Below are 20,953 nucleotides of genomic sequence, written 5' to 3' on the forward strand. Positions count from 1 at the left end.
ACTTCTAAACAGAGGGCCCCCAGCCCCATTGGTCACTGGCCAATCCTCCAAAAGCTGCTGGCCCGCACTGCACCTGAAGGCTCCCTCCTTACAAGGATAGGTGTCATCCCTGGGCTGCTGGGATAGATTCCCACCCCCACCCAGCGGCCTGACCCACCCTTCCTTGGGGCCCACCGAACCAGAGCCTGCACGGTCTGCCGGTTCTGGAACCCACTGAGGCCCTGACAGGGACCAGAGCAGATGGGGGAAGGCTGATGAACCCTTCCAGTAGATTCCAGGGGAACTCCCAGATTTTGCCTCTCTACCTGGCTGGGGTGAGGATTCACCCATTCAGTGCCACCTAGGCATTGGTGGGGGGTGTCCTCTGTCACCACCCCCCCCCCAGCTCCCAAGTTTGCTCTGTCCCCAGAGAGGGCTCAGCTGTCCTCCGAGGGAGCAACAGAAGCGAGCCCTGTGTTAGAGAGCAGGTCAAAGACCAGGCCTTGAGTGGGCCCCAGGAGGGGCAGACCTGTATGGATGTCATCTCACCACTGGGACCACAGGGCAGGGAAGGGGAAGGCGAAGGACGTTTTCACCGTCCCTTCCTGCTCCGAAAGTCCTGGCAAGGATCGCCTGGGATAACCATGTGGCTCTCTCTGCTCTCCCGCTGAGTGCAGACTGGGAGTCTACCCTGAGTGCAGGTTGCTGCAGCGCCTACCAGCCTCCCTTGGGAGCGGAAGCCAGCTCTCCCAGCACACAGCCCCCTTGGACAGCTGGAGAGGAGCAACTCTGTCCACCCGCTCCTGCCGAGATGCTTCCTACCTCTCTAAGCCCTAGGACCCGGGCCCCATCTCAGAGCCTCTAGAACGCAGGCAGGCCGGCAGGTGTCCTAGCTCACTGCCGGCCAGCACCGCCGTGGCCTGAGGGTAGAGGGTCAGACTGACCCAGGTGCCTCAGGGTTCCCAGACTTGCTTTGGCCCTGGCCTCTCTGTCCTCTGCCCATAACCTGCCAGCTCCCCTAGGAATTCTGTGCCAAAACAAGTCCTTAAAACTGGATTTATTCCTGGGCCTTCTCCTGGGGTCTCCTTTTCTGGGGGATCTGGGTCCAGACAGTGACAGGGTGAGAGAGGGCATGTACCCCCCGAGAGTGTGGGGCCGGGCCAGCCCAAGCTTGGCGCCCAGGCCCCGCCTGCCCACTGAGGCCTGTGCCCACCGAGCCCGGCGGCCACCAGCGCCTGGGTGCCAGTGCCTGCCCCCCCGCCACCCCCTAGCTCTTCTTGGCCTCCTGCTCCCTGCGCCGGAGCTTCTCACGCTGCCGTGCAGCTTTCTCCTGGGCCTTGCGCTCCTTCTCAGCGGCTGCTGCCAGCTCCTTTACCTTCCGCTTCACTAGCGTCCGGTCATGCGAGTTGCTGAGCCCCAGGCTCTGGGGAGGAATTCAAGGGTGAGGGAAAGAGCCCCAGAAGCACTCGGGGCCCTGGCCAACCCCAGCCCCCGGTTCTCTGTGCCCCAGGTGTACCCTGCCTGGAGCTCGGCCAGTCCTCCCAGAAATGTGGCTTCCACCTCCCAGACTGGCCCGGGGATCAGAATGCTCAGGGCAAGAATTCTGAATGCGAGCGTTTGGGAAAGATGCTGATGGAGTGTACGAGAACTTTTGCCCCCCTGCCCCCACCCCCGGCAATCCTCGGCTCCCGTTCCTCCACTCAGGAGTTCAGCCTTGGCACGATCCTGCCCAGCCCCCTGAGGCCCACAGATAGGGAATGACTTGCCCAAGGTCACACTGCTAGACAGTGGCTGAGGCCCCTCCCCACTCCACAGACTTCCTGGGAGCCTCTCCTCACCACCTCTTGCCTAAATAATGTATTGGAGGGTGGGGAACAGGCCAGAAACCTCCCAGCACAGAGATTTGAGCACCCCCGCCCCCCCCAAACCTCCCCTGACTACCAGCAGCCTCTAACACTGAGAATCAAGCAAGGTGATTAAGGAGAGGCCCGGTTTCCTATGACAGGAAGAAACTCAGAATCAAGAGCCAGGTGATATGATGGTCCTAGTTCAATGTTGACCTGGAGACTTGGGCTGGGGCTTGAAGGTCAAACTGAAGGATGGGGCTCGAGTTTCGAGTCCGACGGGGGACCCACGCTAGAGTGCAAAGATCAGGCTGAGGACCTTGCCCAGAGGTCAGAGGTCAGGGCAGTGGCCTTAGAGGCAATGAAAGATCCGGGGGCGGGGGGGGGGGCGTGGGGAATCCCAATCCTGGAAGGTTGCCTTGGGCTCCGGCTGGGTCACGGCTCTCCTCCTCTGACCCACCTTCAGTTTGCTTCCATCCAGCTGCAGGAGCTGGGGCCCATCCACCTGCCGCGCAGCGAACTCGGCGGCATACTGCTCCAGGTTGAGGCTGTGCAGCCACTGGCCCACCTGCTGGCTGGTCCAGTGGTGGACAGTGGGGAGAGGTTCATCCAGGAACTGGGGTGGAGACCAAGGACGGTGAGGGGGAAGACACGGCCCGTGGCCTGCACCCCCGACGCTCAGAGGGCAGGGCTTGCTTACCTCATCCGAAGACTGGGACAGTGTGTGGTAGGGGTAGGAGCATTTGGTCTCCTGCCGGGGCCCACTTGGGATCTTGGGGCTGCTGCTAGGGGGTGTGGAGTCATCACTCAGGGTGGATTCCTAGAGAGGAGGGGTGCGAGCCACTGAGGGGAGAGCTCACCCCCAAGCCAAAGGGAGTCCCCCCAACCCACTGCTCCCACTTGAATGGAGCTGAAGTTGGGAACTGAGCACCAGGAGTTGCTCAGTGTCTCCTGTGCGTAAACCAGGAGCTGGGCAGGCACATAGGACGTGGCGACTCATGGGAGGCATCAGGATGTTAAGGCTTCTAGGAGGTCGTGGGGCTAAAAGTGAGGCAGAATAGTTAGCAGGGATGGCAGAGGTCTCAGATTAGGTGTCCCTTCCTGCAGGCAGCCGACCAGGATTCCCCGAGGCTAGGTCAGGGGTCCTCCCCTTGTGCCTCCCCATCATAGCCTCTAGCACCCTGGCTTCTAAGTGCCTGGGCAGAGATGATAAGCTCTATGAGGCCCTGGGCTGTCTGTTCACCATGCCCGAGGGAAGGAAGAGACGGAGGGAGTCTGTGCAGGGAGTGAGGAAATCAGGAAGTCCCAAGTCAGATGGAACTCCTTCTCCCCTGAATATTCCCAGCTTTCCGACCTCCTCTGCCCCAGCAGCACATAAGGAACAACCACAGAGCCGGCATGGAGCCTGGCAGCAAACCCACGCGGCAAGTCCCTTCTCTCTGGCCTTCATTCGTTCATCTGGACAACCGGGCTACACGTGCCTGCGCTTTCTGACAGGAAGGCACAAGCAGCACTTGGGGCCTTGTATGGTGTAGAGTGCAGCGTGAGCAGGAGACGCTTGTGGCTGCTTCTGTCCCCGACTTCTCCCCACTTCCTGAGCACTAGCTAGTTTGCGCCCCCTTCATCCCAGTTCCCTCCAAGCCTCACCCCACCACACAGGTAGCCCAGCGGCTGATTCAGGATGTGGGGAGCCAGGCAGAAGAGTTGGGGTGCATGGAGGAGGCCTCAGGCTGGGTGGATAACGGGGCGAGGGGGGGACTAGTGTTCAGTGTGTTGAATGTGGTGAATGACTCCATGGAGGAACTACTCAGAATACGAATGAGGGAACAAGCGAACGAATGAACTCAGAGAACGGATGAACTAATGAATCATTGAATGGCTCCATGGGCAGACAAATGGACTCCAGGAGTGCCTGGATCCCAGCCCCAGCCAGGGGGAAGTGCCGCCCCCTCATGTCACCTGAGTCTGGGGCCAGTACGGGGGCAGGGAGGCCATGGACTCACCTGAGAAGCTGACTTCTTAGGGCTGAAGCCCTCGTGTTTAGGGGAGCAGGCGGGCGAGGTGGTGCTGCCAGAGGACGCCGAGCCCTTGCCGCTGTCTGTGAACCAGGAAAAGGGCAGGAACGGGGAGCCCCCTGACCTGCCGGACCCCTCCACTGACTCCCTGTGGAGAGAGCACCCAGCACGGGCGTGGGCACCATGGGGAGGGCCGGGCCCCCAGGGGAACTCCGGGCAGTAGCTGTGGCTGAGGCACAGTGCGGATGGCTTACCTGCTGCCCATGGACAAGCGGTTGCTGCCCTTGTCCTTCCGGCTCTTGCTAGTGGATGCTCGGCGTAAGGTGACCCTGTGCGGAGGGCAGGGGGGAGTGGGGCAGTGCTGCCCACTGTGCTACCCTGCACCCCAAAGCTCCAAGCCTTTGCTTCTGGCCCCTTCTCCACTCACCCCAGGTCCAGGAACTTTCGGCGAGTCTTCTTATCCAGGCCGATGGTGGGGCTGGCAGGCTCAGGCGGGCTGGCATCCCGGCTGTCATCTTTTGGGGAAGAGGGGGAAGGAAATAGCCCATGTGGTGGCTTGCCTGCCTCCTTCCGCTGCCTCTTTTGACTTAGAAGCAGGCAAGTTGGCTCGGGTGCCCTTCACTAGCTGTGTGACTTTGGACAAATCACTCTACCTCTCTGAGCTTCCTTCACCTCAAATATGGGGATAACCCCTGACCCACACGAACACCTGCCTATTTCATGGAATATTTATGGAAGTTTTATGCAAACCATGAAAAAGTAGGGACCGCTACTACTCACTGTTCATTTTATCCTGACTTCTAACCAGCCTTCCAATCTTGGCTCACGTGTCACTTCCTCAGAGAAGCCTTACAGGAGGCTCCCCACCAGGTCTTTACCCCCCCACTATGTATCCCCGCACCCCCGACGCAACTGTGCACGTTTCTCACATAGCACTTATTATGACTTGTAACTATACATTTAATTAAGGGATTATTTGATCACTTCTCCCTTAAACTATGCGGAATTATTAGATTGTTTCTCCCCAAAACTGCAAGCCTCGTGACCGCAAAGACTGCCTCTGTTTCCTTACTTGTGAGTCCCAGTGCCCAACAGTGTCTGGTACATAGTAGGTGCTCAGGAAGTGACGGCGGGAGCCGCAGTGTGTCCCCCGCCCCCTCGCCCCCTCGTCCCCAAGCCGCCTTGCCCCACTTGGTCCAGCCCTCCCCTTCGGGGGCCGCTGCAGTCCCGGCACTCGCCAGCAGGGGGCGCCGCGCCGACGGCCGCGCACCTTCGCTGTGGGGCTCAGCGCGCGGGTGGCGGCGCACGAAGCTGGGCGAGCTGTCCGAGGAGGGCGCGGAGCGCGGCGGCGAGCAGGACGCGGCGGCCAGGCCCTCGTGCGAGGCGGCGTTGTGCAGGGGCCGGTAGCGTGTGAGCGGCGAGGGCGGGGGCTCGTCTTCGTCCAGACTGCGCCGTAACCCCGGAGGCTCCAGGCAGAAAGAGCCCCCGGCCGGGGACCCCGGGCCCGAGTGCAGAGGCGAGCGCAGCCGGTGCAGGGGGCTCCCGCAGCCGTCGGTCACCTGGGGGAGGGGGTGGCCGCTCACTGCCAACCCTCCTCCCCGCTTCCCCGAGAGGCTGGGAGTTGCTTTCACCTGGCAAACTGCGAGGGAGCCCCCCGAGGGAGGAGCCCGGACTCGGGTCCTTGGGGGACCTGGAAGGAAGGGTTGTCCTCATGCCCCTGGGGGTGGCTGGGCAGTGAGAGGTGGGCGCTGGGGGGCCTTCAGCCACGTAGACTGGGGTTGAATCCCACTTCCCTCACTTCCTAACTGGGTGACCTTGTTACTGAACCTCTCGGAGCCTCAGTTTCCCCACGTGTAAGATGGGAATAATAATGCCTCCCTTAAAAGTTTCACCCAAGCCAGAGTGAATGCAGGTAATCTTTGTTGGCATTACTATGGCAGAAGTCTGGGAGTGTGGTTTCCCTGGAAAAGGGTTTGGGGGGATTGTCCGGGGCGGAGAGGGTGGGTAGGGTATTAGTGATTGGGTGGGTTGCCCCAACCTTGCCTCCGGGCCCGTCGGAGCCTTCACCATCCTCTGCAGAGCTGGCGCTGTCCCGAAGCCTGGAGCGGGAGGGCCGGTGTCTCCGGCCCTTGGCCAGTAGTTGGGCTCGGGCCTTGTGTAAACTGCTGTCCAGTCTGACGGTCTCTGGCACAGCCAAGTCCAGGTCTGTGAACCAGGTGAAGGGGGCAGAGACCAGACATGTGAGGACAGCAGGCCTGTGAGCGCCTCAGGCCTCCCGCACTCACACCCCAGACATCCGGCAAACGTTTCTGAGTGCCCCGCGCTGGGGGTACAGATGAGATGGAGAACGGGGTCCCTCACAGTCTCGGAGGCAGGAAACACAGCAGTGTGGTGGGGTCTCTGACCGGCACGCAGGAGCACAGGACTGTCCTGTTTGGATGGGTCAGGGGAGGAAGCACCACAGCTGGTCTAAGGTCTGGGTGGGAGTTTACAAGAGAGGCGGTTGGTGAGATGGTATATGCAATGCTGGGAAGTAGGGAAGTGCAGGGGGGCGGGGGGGGGCCCTTCCAGGGCACCTGAAGGGTAGGTCTGTGGAGAGGAGGGCTGGGATGAGACCAGACCAATCATGGTAATAAGAGCTACCATTTAAGACGCGCCTACTACATGCCAGAATGTTCATACAGCACCTCATCTACTCAAAACAACCCAGGGAGCTGGGGACAGCTATTATGCACATTTTACGCATTTTATAGCTGCGCCAACTAAGGCTCAGAGAGGTTCAGTCCCTTGCCTGCAGCCACCAGCAAGCGGTGGTCCAGGCTGGCTCTGAGCCTGACTAGTGTGGCTCCAGAGACTGGCCGCACTGCGACCCTGGCTTGCTGTGCCATGCCCAGGGCTGCCCTCAGACCCAGCCCGGCTGACGGGAACATAGCAGCGGCATCAAGAAAACCCCAGTCCCCACACGGCCTGCCTCTCCCATCCTGGGGTCAGTGGTGTGGGGCTGGGTTGAAGTGGGATGAAGACATGGAAGAAGAGTAGGCAAACCCAATGGATCGTGCACAAACCCTGCTGCTCCTAGTTTCTCTTCTTACTTGCTCCGGGGAATGAAGTCCCTAAGCTTGGGGTCTCCATACAGAAGAGCCTCTTCCCAGACCTCAGAATGGGTTAAGACCTCTGTTCCCCACGCCCCCCGCCCCATGATCTCAGGGTTCTGCCATCTCATCCCTCATGCTGGCCCTGCCTTGCCTCTTCCTCTTATTCTTGTCGGCAGATACCCCCTAAGCCACCCACCCCAGTTGCTGGCCTGGCTTCCCTATCACCTATTGGTTCAGCCCTAAGCCCTCCCTGAATTCCAAGCCCGGGCACCTCAGCACCCACCAGGGAACTTGCCGTCTCAAAGGCACCTGGGTCCCCAAAATATCTATCGGGATGAACCCACCACCTTGCTTCAGACCGGCTTCCCCTTTGTTCCTCGGCTCCATGAAAGGCCCCATTGTCCACCCAATGCAGACAGCCCCAAGCTACGGTTCGCCCCCAGCCCCAGCCCCAGCCCCAGCCCCAGCCCCAGCTGGTGGTTCAAGAGTCCCGCCGCCTCCTGGCCCCCTCCCCTTGGATGTGTCACGGGCAGCTTCGGCGTCCGTGTCCAGCTGTGACTGGCTGCTCCATCTCACCCGCAGCTCAGGCCAAGCACTGGAGTCGCCCTGGACTCTCTTTCCCTCCCACCCTCCACACTCATCTAGCCACAATTCCTGTTAGCTCTACCTTCGAAATCTATGTAGACATACTGAGATATTGATGGTGAAGTGGTACGATGTTTTGGATTAGGTTCAAAATAATCCCGGGGAACAGGAGTGGGGAGAGATGGCTGGCTGGCCACGACCCGATGACCATGGAGCGACAGTAGCAGAACGCACAGTGGGATGCATCAGGCCCATCCCTGTACTCCTCACTCCGACAGTAACGCTGCTGTTTCTGTGTGTGTGTGTGTGCGCGCGCGCACACACACACACACACCAGCGGCGGGAGAGGAGACAGAGTAGGGGAGGAAGAGAGAAGAGGAGAGGAGGGGAGGGGAGGGGAGGGGAGGAGAGAGGAGAGGGGGACACGCAGCCTCCCTGGTCTAGATCGCCATCACCTCCTGCCTCAATTATTACAAAAGCCTCCCGGCTGGTCTTCCCTTTTCCTCCCTTTCCCACTTACAGTCTATTTTCAACACCGCAGCAGCCAGAGTGATCCTGATAAAACATGTCAGCCCTTGTCACTGCTCTACTCAGAACCCTCTGGGGACTTCCATCTCACACAGAGTAAGTGCCAGGTTCTCCCAGGGGCCTTCCAGACTCAGTCTGTGCTCCCCTTACCTCTCTGAGCTTCTACTTCTCTCCCTCTTGCTCCCTCCTCCCCGGCCGTCCTCGCCTCCTGGCTCTTCCTCACATAAGCCTCCCTGTACCTCAGGGCCTTTGCGCTTCCTCTTCCCATTTCCTGCAAGGTTCTTGCCACAGATCTCTGCAGGGTTCTCTCCTTTGCCTCCTTCAGACCTCTGCTTAAATGCTTTCTATCCCTGAGGACCTTACTGACCACTCAATGTACAGTTCCCCCCAGAACCCCAACATGGTTTTTCCCTACGTCGTGTGTCATTCTCTGGCATGCTGTATATTTTACTTACTTAATTTATTGTCTCTCCACTCGTTAGAATGTCAGCTCCGTGAGGGCAGACATTCCTCTATTTTGTTCACTGCTCTAACCCAGGGTGGTGCCTGGCACATAGTAGGTGCTTAGTAAATATGATTTTAATGGCCAAAAAAACCCCCACACACAGTTCTGTTGATTTGCCTTCCTCACAGCCCTGGAACGTGGCCTCTCCATGGCCTCTCCTCTCCCTCGGACTGAACTGCCTTACTCAGGTCTTCACCAGGCCCTCCCCCAAGCCCTGCCCGCTAAGCATGGCTCAGCCTCCAGCCATCCTGTGCTCCCTGCCTCCGGGGTCTGCCTCCCTCCCCAATTCCCACAAGCTAGAAGAAACTTTCTAAAGCACATTTCTGACTGCGTCCTATAATGGCAGGGCTGAGGTGGGGGGGTGGGGAGCGGGTCCCAAAGCCAATAACATAAAGTGCATGCTCCTCAGCCCTCCAGTCAGGCTCGGGGTTGGGGGGTCCCAGCTCCCCCTTTCTGTGTTCCCCACATTTCCTCCTCAGCACAGCATGCTCTTGCAAGGACCACGGGTAAGAGCCGGCTGGCCAGGGCTGAGTCCAGTTCTGCCATTTGCCAACTGGGTGACTCTGGAGAAGTTCCTTACATTTATAGGCTGGCTTCCTCATCAGTAAAATGGGGTCATAAGAGGAGTATCTTCCTTCCAGGGTTGTGTGAGCGTCAAATAAGGTAACCCAGATAAAGCGCTTCGCCAGAATGCCCGTGGCTATGAGCAGGCACGAGCTGCCGGGGCGCAGGGCGGCAAGCGGCACTAAGCTCCTGACCACTCCCGGATCCCGGCCTCCACCTTCCTTTCCTGCCTCTGACCGCGCGCAAGCGGCTCTCTCGGCTCCACTGCCCCCCCACCCCCTCGTCTGTCCCCTCAAATCCCTCCTTCCCCAGCCCCACGGGACAGCTGCACCTCTGCAGGCCTGGCACAACATCTGGTCAGAAGCGACCATCCCGTTTGCCAGTCTGCACACTGCAGAGGGGCGAGCCCTTCGCTGTCCCCTGGGGACCGAGAGAGCCCGGTGCTGGGCCTGGCAGAGAGCAGGGGCTCAGTTGATGTTGATGAAGCCAAGTCACGCTTCAGGGCCAGGGCACAGCCAGGCAGAGATGGCCTCAAGGCACAGAGAAGCGCTGCTGCCCACACTCCATCACATCCATACCCCGCGCCCCTCTGAGGAGCACTCCTCCCCAGGACATGTTCCTCATCATGTGTCATGTGTGCCCCAGGGTCGGCCCCCTGCTTGCCCCCGCCCTGGCACTCAGGCCCCACGAGGGCAGTGACCGTCTCCCTGGGGCCTCACACAGAGCCTGGCACACGGAAGGGGCTCCGTGGTATTTGTGGAGGGGGAGAAAGAGACAGGCAGGGGCTGGGGGCTCTATTTTAGATGAGGCAGCCAGGCTGAGGAGAGAGCCAAGGTTGTAGGAAGAACAAGAAGGAGCTTTCTAAGGAGAAGGGATGGTGTGGGCCAGTGGAGCCTGCAAGGGGAGGGGACTGGCCTGGCCCCAGGGGGCAGGGGAGGGTGGACCCCCACAGGGCCTGTGCAGGTGTCCTGGGGCAGCGATGGGGCCTTGGCAAGGGGAGAGGTCCTGTCAAAGGACTGCTATTTGGGACCCCAGGCTTGACACCACTCCTCTAGCTCCTTCACTGCCCCTGCTTTGTTTCTGGTGTTTCCAGGCCCTGAGGCTGAGCTGAGGGAGGGAGCCCTCCTCCATCCCCGGCTCCCCAACGACACGACACAGCATCTCCAAGCATTATCTGCAAGCAGCAAGGATTGAGGACCAAACCACAGAATAATAATTGCTAATCCTTATTGAGTTCTCACTGTGCTAGGCACCCATTCTAAGTGCTTCACAATTACTAGCTCATTTAAACTCCCCACAACCCTAGGAGGAAGAGACTCCAGGAATCCCCAGGGCAGCCTTAATCTGCCCCAGGGCATCTGGCCACTGAAGAGAGTGGCCAGCGTTACAGGCAGTCTGGCTCCCGAGGCTCAGTGTGTAACCATCAAGCCTGCTACACCTCCTCTGAGGCAGAGATGGGGGTGAGTCGTGAGTCCAACCCCTCATTTTACAGGTGGGGAAACTGGGACTCAGAGAGGAAAGGTTTGGCCAGGAGTGGAGAGGGAGTTAAGGACAGCATCCAGGCCTCCTGGCTCCCAGACTAGTGGTCTCGCTGTTCTGGGCGGCGGGGCAGGGAGCTGTGGAACACCCCCTCTACCTCCAGCCCTCACCGGGTGCCCAGCCCCCCAAAGCCAGGGAGAAGGGCCCTTCTCCTGACTCTGGGCCACATCAGGACTTCGGGGCGGCTTACCTTGGAGGGTGTAGGCAGCAAAGGAAGTCCTAGGGAGCTGAGGTATTTTCGAGGCAAGGTGGGGCTGGCCTCCCCTCTGGCCCCTGCTCTACTTGGCTCCCTGGCCTCCCTCCATCTCTGTGCAGGTCTGTCTCTCTGTCTTTCTCTCCCCAGCCCTGGGCAGTGGGGAGTCATGAATATTTCATTGCCTTTCACATCAGGAAGCAGGCAAGGCGGCCAGCTACCTCCAGCTACCTCAGCAGGTCCGGGAGAAGGAACACAGGAAGAGTTGGGGTTGGGGGTGGGAATGGCGGCCCAGAAGCCTAGGACAGGGGGAGCTCACTTCTGTCAGGCCAGGCCTGGGTGCAGATGGTGGGACCCTAGAGTCTGAGGCCCAAAGGCAGCTGGAGGCTGGAGGAGTCCTGGAGGCAAACCCTCCATTCCACGGGCCGCAGGGAGGCTGGGAAAACAGCGTTCCCAGGAGCCGGGAGGCAGCACTTCCTGGCTTTGCCAGGGCATACGGCTGCACAGGGGAGAAGGGGGTGAGCTGGGGAGAGGGAGGAGGGGAGGGGAGGGGAGGGAAAGAGACAAGGAGAAGCCAGGAGCCCCTTGAGGCTGTGCACATCAACATGAGGGTCTGTGCACATGCTACAGGCTTCGGGCAACAGCTTCTGTCTCCACCTCTCCCTCCATGTTCCTCATGACCCTCCCTGTCCCTTGCTCCCTGACTCCTCCACCAAATCCAGCTGGGAACCAGCCTTTCCACCCCACTGCATGCTGGGAACTCTGCCCTGCCAGGGTGGGCTTTCCCCACACTGCCCAACAGCAAGACCGCAGGGGGTACATGATGGTGCAGGCAGGCGTGTGCATGCTCCCCGGTGTGTACGGAGCTGGGGTGGGCCTGCGGGCACTGAGGCTCTGTGTTCTGTGCATTTGATTTCCACGCATACCCTGCAGGCTGAGGGCCGTTACCATGCGATGTGGAGGCAATGGCTGGCACCTGGGCGGGGATTCAGGTGTACAGCCGCCCAGTCCGGACTTCTAGTCCCAGCTCTGCCACTGACCTGCCACCTGATCTTTAAAGCAAGTCACTCCGGCACTCTGTGCTCTCGGTTCCTTGTCTGTACAATGGGCACATCTCTTGGCCTTATTGTGGGGCATAAGTGACATTGTGAGATGGGGGTGTCAGCCTAGTGAGACAGCACTTTCTAAATGGAGACCGTGATTGTTGTGGTTGTCATCGGCATAGAGTGTCATGACAGAGACTCAGGCTGCCAGGCCACAATACACACACACCCACACACACACACACAGACAGACACTGGAGTCCCAGGGGAACCCCCCCCCCGCCCAGTGCCTGTGGCTTTGGCTAGAGTTAGAGCAAACAGAACTTACCAAAAACCTCATCCGCAGGTTCTCGTAGCTTTGAAGAAGCCATGACTCAAGAGAGCTGAGGAGAATGGGGGGGGGGGGGGTGGGCAGAGAGAGAGAGAGAGAGAGAGAGATTATGGGTAAGAGGTTCAGGTTGGTGGAGGGAAACAAGGGAGCTACCCCTGGCTGCCTGCTTCTGGCCTTCTGGTCCCTCACCTTCCCTTAGAACTCTTCCTCCAGTCCCTTGGAAAAGAAATTGTCTGCACCATACTCCAGACGGTAGGAGTTGGGGCAGGAGGCAGAAGTAAAAGAGTAGGGGCAGAAGCAAATCCAGGGTGTAGACACAGGCTGAGTCCTGGGATTTTGGTCCAAGCTGACTTGCTGTGTGCATTCACATGGCTCACTGAACTCCCCGCCCCCTGACTTCAATGTCTGGGGCCTCTCCATCATCAGCATTCCCTCAAAATGTTTGATCATCATAAATTGTCCAACAGCAACCCTGGGAGAAATCGTGGGAGATTATTAAATCCAATCCTCTCATTTTCCAAATAAAGAAACAGAGGGGAGAATGACTGGCTTAAGGTCACATAGCCAGCCAGTGGCAAAATCAGGAGCAGAATCCAGGTCCTTGCATCCATCCATCCATCCAACCATCCATCCATCCACCTACCCACCTATTTAGCCATCCATCCACTTGCCCATCCATCCAACCAACCATCCATCCATCCATCCATCCTCCCATCTCTGCATCCATCAGTTCATACTATCCACCCACCCGTCTTCCCATCCATCACCCGGGCCTGCCTGCCCTCCACCCCCCATCACTGGTGTGCTCACCACCTGCCTTCCCGAACATGAGCTGTTCAGGAAGCTGGCACCATCAGCAAGGCCCCTGTTCTTGACAAACTCGCAGTTCTCACAGTTCCAGACAGACTCACAGATGCAGGGTATGAGGAGTACCCACAGCACAACAGTGGACAGCCAAATCTCTGTGATGCAAGTATGTTCCGGCAGGAAGTGTGATGGGTAGGGGTTTGGTTTGGTTTTGCTTTTTGCTGGGAAGAAGGGAGGCAGGTGGGGAAGCGGGACGTACGCAGCTGAACCAGTTTGGGCAGGCTTCCTAGCAGATGCAGGATGGCAGTGGCCCTAAGCCAAAGCCTGGGGGTTAGAGGGGAAGGGGAATACTGGCCAAGGGGACGGGGGGAAGCTCAGCAGCAGAGGCACACGGCACGGCTGGGACATGATCTCCAATGACTGCTAACACTCAGGTGCCCATGAGCAGGGCAGGGCGCTGGGCTGGACATGCATTTGACAGGCATGGGAAGGCTGGGCCTCATGCTTGCTGGAGTCTTTTCCAACATTCCTCTCCTGATATTACATACACATCATCTCATGGTTGAGCTGTATGGGCTTGAGATTCTTAGCATCCCCACTTTACAGATGGGAAAACTGAGGTGCAGGAGATAAGAGGCGGAATTCAGCCTCCACCTGTCTCCTGCCCTCCAGTGCTATCCTGGGGGATGATCTGCAGTTTTGGAGGGTATGCATGAGGAGAGGATCCTGTGGGGAGAAGGGAGAAAAGTAGAGGAAGGGGGGCTGGCCATACTGTCTAGGATTGGGAGAAGCTTCTAAACCATCTCCACCCCAAGCTCCATGGATGCTTGGGGCTGGAAGCAGGAAATGAGGTATGAGAAGGGGCCAGGGGACGTGGGCCCTCCAAGAACTCTCTTGCCATTCTTGAACTCTGGGTGCTAGTAGCAAAGAAATTCTAGAACCTCTCTTCCTGCCTGAAGGACCATCTTGGAAGGGAGGCTGCCCCAGAGAATGAGTGAAATTCCCTCATTCAATCACAAAGCCTCATCTGACCAGGACCTGGCTGCCCCCTCCTCCAGAATTTTGGCCTAGACAACCGTCTTCCTCCCATTTGTCCACACAATTTCTAAATTCACCCTTCCCCAACCACTGGGAAATAGGGATTTTTCATACTTCACTGATTCCCTAAATGGGTCCTATTTCCCCTGCATCAGATGGGAGCTCCCTGAGGAGAAGGGAGCGTATTCCCCCATCAGATTAGGGGCTCCCTGAAGATAAGAAGGGCCTCTCCCAACAGAATGGAGGCTCCCTGAGGTCAGTAGTGGTGCCTCCTCTCTTAGATTAGCTGAGAATGGAGATCCCATGTGTTCTTTATTCAAAGTCCCAGTCCAGGGTGAAGACCCCCTTGTGGTTAGAATCCACTTTCAGGTATCCTCTGAGGTAGGCTGGGCCTTCCAGCTCACACCTGTGCCTAATCCATCCTGATTCAGCATAAATGGCTTTTTTCCCTCCCTCAACCACTAACTCCCTGGGGTGTGTATGGGGGGGGCCATCCTACACTGTTCCATGGGCAACTCTGGGAAGCAGGCCATCCAAGAGGTCACCGGGCCCCTCTCACCAAAACTGAGCTTTGGAAACCCCCCGCCCCCCACCACACACACTCATGGGCACACATTTAACCAGGAACTGCCCCAAGGTGGAAAAGAACCCGTCCCTCTGGACACAGTCTGGGCACCGGTGCTACCAGGCCACTCCTTCCTCCCAAAGCTTCCAATTCCCAGAGGAGTAGCACCTATGACCTTTGACTCTTCTCTGGGAGGAAGGGAGGCTTCCTGAGAGCCAGGCAAGGAGAAAGAGAAAGGGTGCACAAGCCCCAGAGGGGAGTGGGAAGAAGGAACAGGGACAGACAGGTTGGTGGAGACTGTCCACAGACCTACAGAGAGAGGGAAGAAAGAGCAGGAAAGAGATGAGTGGGGCGGGGGAAGCGGTGGTGGAGGCCGGGCTCCCTCGGGCCGGCCGGCCGGGAGTGAGGCCCCAGGGAGGGCTGCGAGGAGAGAGCCAAGGGGCGGCTGTAGGGAGAGGGGCGGGCCCGGCGGGGCAGGCAAGAGGAAAGGGGCCAGGGAAGAAGAGAAAGAGACCAAGAAAGAAGTGCAACTGGGAAAGACCGGGAGGGAAAGGCCGGAGGGGAGGCTGGGGGCAGGGGGGCAGTAGGGAGCTGGAAAAAGCGGGGCCCCCTCCCCTAGGCCCGGGATGCGGCGACGGGCGAGTGGGACCGCGCTCCCAGCGCCGCGGAGGCCGGGGCACCCACCGCACTCCCAGTCCGGGCCGGGCGGCTAGTTTCTCTCCGGTCCAGCCGTCCAACTCCGCGCCGGGCAGGAAGGAGTTAAGCCCTCTCCCCCTCCCCCCACACCAGTTTTTCAAAATTAATTTCTCCAGGAGGGAGAGGATTAGGGACACAAATCCTATCTCCGCCCCCTCCCCCGGCAGCCCAGCACCCCAGCTCCGCGCGCCCCCCCAGGGATGGGGAAGAAAGGCCCTATCCGACCCCACTCAGGGTCCCGCCGCGAGTCCCGGTGACCCCGGCTCTGCTTCCCCGCCCGCGTCGGGGTCCTCACCTCCAGCATCAATCATCTTCAGCGTCCGGCGCCGCGGGAGCCCCTCAGGCCCATGGTGCTCGGGGTGCGGGCCAGGCGGGGAGGGGCGGGGGGCCGTCACCCCGGCCGCGGAGGGCTGCGGGCGGGCTCGAGCTGCTCCATCCCGGGAGAGGGGAGGGCGCGGACGCCGAGGGTCCGGGAGCCGGAGGGGATGTGGGGGAGGAGCGGGAGCGAAGGAGAGGGTTTGCGGGGAGCGGGAGGCGCGGGCGGGGCTGGACCAGAGCCCTGACGGGAGGATGCTCCGTGCGCGCGCGCGTGTACGCGTGTGTGCGCGCGTGTGTGTGCCCGTGTTTGTGTGTGTGCGTGTGAGCGAGGGAGGAGGGAGGGAGAGAGGGAGAGAGGGAGGGAACCACCTCCCCGCCCGCCCCGCCGCCCGCCGGGCCCCGCCGGACGCAGGCTCCCCGCCGGGCAGGCCGACACGCGTCGCGTCGCGTCCGCTGGGGTCCGCGGGGGTCTCCCGGGAAGGGGCGGTGCGGGGGGCGCGTGGCGGGGAGGCCGGCGCCGGGAGACAAAGAGCGGGAGGGAGGGAGGGAGAGAGAGGGGGCGGAGGCGGCAGGAGGGGAGGGAGGAGGCGGCCCCGCGCGGCGGCCGGGCGAGGGGATTCCGAGTTGCGGCTACTACTCTGGCCGCGGAAGTCCGGGGGGTGGGAGCTGCCCCGCCTCTGGACCCACCGGGCTTCCGCCTCATCTGCGAGGTCTGTCTGGGCTCCCGATTCATCCCGTCTTTGGACTTCCATCGAGCAATCGTGTGCGCCAGGGCCTGAGGGCACCGCGGGGAACGGAACCGCCCGGGCCGAGGCGTCGGGGGCTCGCGGCGTTGTCGGGGCGGGGGAGGGGGTGGAGAACAGGGCAGTAGGGAGGCCCTCACCAGCCCGGGTGCCCGGAGCCCCGGTTCACAGAGGACGCTTCGGCGGCGCCGATACAGCGCACCGGAGGACGCCGGAGCGGCCTGGGGGTGGGTGAGGGTGGAGGTGACCCGGGAGCCTTCCAGGTGGAGGTGCTGTGTTGGCTACCCCCCCGCAGGCCAGGGCTGGGTAGAAGTGTTAGTGGGGCGGGGGGGGGGGGGTGGGGTGGAGGGCGAGAGAGGAAGAGGAGTGGGGCTGCGAAGGTGCAGGGGTGGAGGGAGGGCTTGCAGTTTGCCCTGGGAGCCCGAGGGGAAAGTAACAGAGGAGTGAGGGGCTCAGAGTTGCTTTTAGGGAGAACTCTTTGGCTCCTCTGTGGACAGTGGATTGGCGAGGGCAGCCTGAGGCAGGGGTGGGGCTAATGAGTGATGAGGGCAGTGGGCATGAAGATCACAGATCAAGCTGAGCACTATTCAGGATACAGAATGGAAGAAATTGACCAGATTTGGGGACTGCTGGGCACTGAGGGAGAAGGAGGCCTTGGCTTGAGGCTGGAGTCCTGGAGGGAGGGGGGCGGGGATGAGATCACACTGGGAGTGGTGAGCTGGAGGTTGCCGCAGGCCAGCCCGGGGAGACAGTGTACTAATCAACTAAGAGCTACCGTACAGTGATGGCACAGGGTCCAGGCATTGTACTAAGTAAGCCCTTTCCCGATTGTCAATGTCCCTCTCACAATAAACCTAGTTGTTTCTATTACCCCCATTTTAAGAGGGGAAAACAAGAGACTTCAAAGAATGAAAGTGGTTTGTTCAAGAGCAAACGGTCAGGTTGGATGGAGGGGTCCAGAGCTCAGCGGGGAGGTGGGCAGCCTGTGGGGAAAGAGTTCCCCAAGGGCTGGCTAGAGTCTCTGTTGTCACAGCGGCTGTGGGAGGGAGCATGTTGAGCCAGGATGGTCTTGGGGCTGTGGGTGAATACTGAATTAATAAGCTTTGAGGGCTGAAGGTATCCTAAGAAATCTGTGGGAGTTTGGGGATCTCTGTGTGTCTTCAGAATCTGCTGGCAGCCATGTGCTGGCCAGATTGTGGAGATCCGGGGAGGTGGTGGGGACTCTGGGTGACATCCTACAGGGCTAAGTCTGGGGTCTTGAAAGAGGACATGGTTTTCCTGCATCTGGTGAGATCTGATGGGGAGGGTTGGTTATATAGGCCCTGTAGGGAATAGGGAGATCATGGGTATGTAACATCAGTGCTGGGGGGCAGGGACAGGTTCTGTGGGAGGGTGCCTTCTAGGCTATAGGACCTGGGAGGACCCCCTGTTCTTAGTGATGCCTAATCTCTGGGAGTTCAGAAAATGCCCTTCATTTGATTTCCCTCTCCTATGGCAAGTGTTGGGATTGTGGCAAACGTGCTCAAGCTCCTAAGAACGGAGCAGGTGACGGGGCAGGGCTGAGGTGACAAGCCTCACATGGGCCTACTCCTGGCCACTTGACATAGCCCCAAACGTGGACATAGCTCATGGTCATATCACATCTTAGGCCTGAGAAATTCAAAGGAAAGCCACACATAACACCCCCCCCCCGCCCCCGCCATACAACATACTCAGGCTTAGACACTGGGAACCACCTAGCCAACCTTTTGGAATATACAACGTGCAGGCCCCTCACATAATACACAAAACAGATGGGTCGGGGGGGGGGGGTGCAGCAGGACCTCACCCTGGAAACAGCTCCAGTCAAGCCACCCAGGTTGGTCGGGCCACTTCACTTGGAATTTCTTGGCTAGGTTTCCCAAGCAGGGCCCCAGTGACCTCTGTCTCTGGAGCCATGACCTGTGGCCTTGTGGCTTGGTGGTCTCTGATCTTGGGATTCAGCCACCTGGATCTTTCTTCCCAGAAGCATCCCAAGGTGGATCCACCCAGGGAAGATGCCTTGAGAGGCACGGTCACTATCCCCAGGTTTCCAGATGCCCCCCAAGTGGGCGGCAGGCTGGATGGGTGCTCTATGGCCCTGCAGTGTAGAACTTGGATTTTTGAGAGGAAGGGGTTGGAAGCCTGAATTTGGCTTGACATGAGACTTGTGTGACAAAACCATCCTCAAGGGAGTGGCTGTCTCAGGTGCTGACTGCCACCTGGAGTTCTGGTAGAGTCCAGTCACCTCAGGTGTTGTCAGGGACCCATCAGAGGGACCACGAAGAGCCTGATGTTGGTACTTCATTCCTTCGGGCAAAGGGGAATGTGAGAATCCCCTTGGGGGCCAGGCCACTCTCCTGCACGAGTGCCTTATGCTTCTGTTCTCTCACACATACACACACCGGCACCCAGGGCAAGGCAAGGCTGGTGTAGGGGACTGCCAGAGCCTTGGTCCTACTGCCCCTTGCTCTCTCCGCTCTCTGGGACTTCACCAAATCTTGTCTTTAGAACCCTGGCATCTGGACTGCCAGACCCATTCCATTAGAGCTGGTGAGTTAGCACCCACCCATGCTGGCACAGAGCAGGGGGCTAGGGCTATTCAAATTTTCTAGGACCCCAGAAACAAACCTGCTCTGACGTGTCACCTCCCACCCCCAGAAGACCTTTGATTCTTCAGGTACCTCAGGTAGGGCGCCTTGCGAGAGTAGAGGCTGAGTAGCCCCGTGACGTTAGACTTCTCAGGGAAGGGACCTGCGGTTCGCCTTATCTGGTTAGCTATCCTCTGAACTCTGTCAGAGGCCTCCTAAAAAGGAAATGCGATGGGGCTAAGGAACTCTATAGAAACCCCAGCCCTGCCCAAGAGGAATGGATAAAAAAGCATGGGTGCTGATGGGGGAAATGGTGGCAAAGAAGGAGTTTGCTGGAAGCGGGAATATAGGATCCCCGAGAAGGATCCTCACAGTGAAGTCAGCACCCGTAGGAGGGGACCTCAGGGCAGCGGCCGACAACCCTGTCCCTCCCCTACGAATCAAGAAACCAGGCAGCGAGGCTCTGGGGGCTGCTTTTATGGGGACGACCTGACAGAGGGCATGGTCCGTACAAAACCGGGAACAATACATACATATATATATTATATACAGAGACGCAGTCCTGCGGGGGGGCAGGGCAGGGGCGGTGCCGGCCGGAGAAACCGGAAGCGCTCCGCGGCCCCGCCCACCTGGCCCCCGCCCCCTCCATCTGCGGCGGCGAAGGAGGCGAAGCGCGTGGGCCCGGGCACTGAGACAGCCAGCTTTTTCAGGGGGTAGGGGCACATCTGGGGGCGGGGGGGGGGGGCGAGAAATACTGATCGATGGCGTGGTCTATTTACAGGGGACGGGAAGCCCAAACGATGTGATGGGGGCTGTCTGTTTTTAAAAAATGAACAAAAATCCAGTCTGGGGCAGGGGCAGGAGGAAGAGGCAAAATGAGAGATGGATCCTGAAAGAGGAGGGGACGGGGGGGGGGGGGGGGGGGCGGGCCTCACCTCCCTTGGTCCAAGCCCCAATTTGGGGTTAAAGTGGGGAAACAGAGCGGATTTCACTTAGAAAGCAGGCTGCCAGCAGGGCAGCCCTGGTCTCCAAAAAGATGAGTAGTAAAATTTTGCCCTCCAGTCAAAACCTTGGAAAATTGTGGGTGTGGGCGGAGTGAGGCTGAATTTGCCATGTTAGTACAAGGCTTCCAGGTGTGGCCCTGGGCAGGGCAGGGCCTGGCTCTCCAGTGGGAAATGTTCCCCTTGCCTAAGACCAGGGGCTCCGTACCCAGGCCCCCTAAGCTGACCTCTCCTCCCTGGCATTCCCAGGCTTGGCCAGGAAACCTGGAGCCCAGAGAGGCCACAGAACAGTTCTAGAAGGAGGTTATGGCTATTTGGCACCTGGGGGTGGGGAGGCACAAGGAAAAATTGAGGGCTGCTGCCCCAGGAAAGGGGGAGCTGGGGACCAGGTGTCCTGGACTCTCCCCTTTTCCCGAGGGATGCATGAGAAATCAGTGCAGGGCCAGGCCCAGCCTCCAGGCTCAGGGGTAGACTCTGTCCCTCCTGGGTGGGGGGACCAGGATGGGAGGAGGTGTGGAGGCAGCCCCTCCCAGCAGGAGGGTCAGAATGCAACAGAGACAGCACAATGATGGGGGACAGGGAAAGGGCCAAGAAGGTAGAATCTCAAGTCAAAAGGCCCAGGGGCCGCCTAGGAGCCCCGTGGGCAGGGAGCAGCCTCCAGGTGGTGAGATGCTGGGAGAGCCCCCAGCCCCATTCCAGTCCAGAGACAAAGGCTGGAGGTTGTAAAGTCTGGCAGTATGGTCTGCAGGTCCTTGTGTCCATCCACCACCCAGGCCAACCATCGGCATCCCTTGGCCTCTGTGCCTCAGCCCCATAGGGCAAGAAGGAGGCCGTCCTTCCAGCCACCTCTGTCTGCCCAGGCCCTCTGGTCCCTGAAGCTGGGGGAGGTGGGGCGGAGGGTGGGGAAGTCGGGGCACCTGTCCCCAGGCTGGTAGGGGGCGGGGTGAATTATTGA

General features: G+C 59.6%; 1 protein-coding gene across 2 annotated transcripts; it reads right to left on the reverse strand.

Moving 5' to 3' along the window:
* Nucleotides 1–1,179: 1,179 nt before the first annotated feature.
* On the reverse strand, nt 1,180–12,270 carry SAMD14 (sterile alpha motif domain containing 14). Of its 2 annotated transcripts, XM_088028321.1 has the most exons (10): nt 12,219–12,261; nt 5,877–6,043; nt 5,109–5,397; nt 4,266–4,353; nt 4,093–4,167; nt 3,823–3,986; nt 2,715–2,818; nt 2,524–2,643; nt 2,284–2,439; nt 1,180–1,402 (listed from the first exon to the last, which is right to left on the reverse strand). In XM_088028321.1, the coding sequence occupies exons 1-10, from the start codon at nt 12,259–12,261 to the stop codon at nt 1,247–1,249; spliced, it is 1,362 nt and encodes a 453-aa protein (XP_087884447.1). In that variant the 3' UTR covers nt 1,180–1,246. The 2 variants fall into 2 exon arrangements, with proteins under 2 accessions (XP_087884447.1, XP_027949532.1); XM_028093731.2 differs by lacking the exon at nt 2,715–2,818 and having other exon boundaries at nt 3,827–3,986; nt 12,219–12,270.
* Nucleotides 12,271–20,953: the final 8,683 nt, after the last annotated feature.

The sequence above is a fragment of the Eumetopias jubatus genome, unplaced genomic scaffold, assembly GCF_037043125.1.
Source record: "Eumetopias jubatus isolate StellerSeaLion01/CBP00866 unplaced genomic scaffold, mEumJub1_p1.0 scaffold_10, whole genome shotgun sequence".
In the NCBI taxonomy this organism is placed as follows: domain Eukaryota; kingdom Metazoa; phylum Chordata; class Mammalia; order Carnivora; family Otariidae; genus Eumetopias; species Eumetopias jubatus.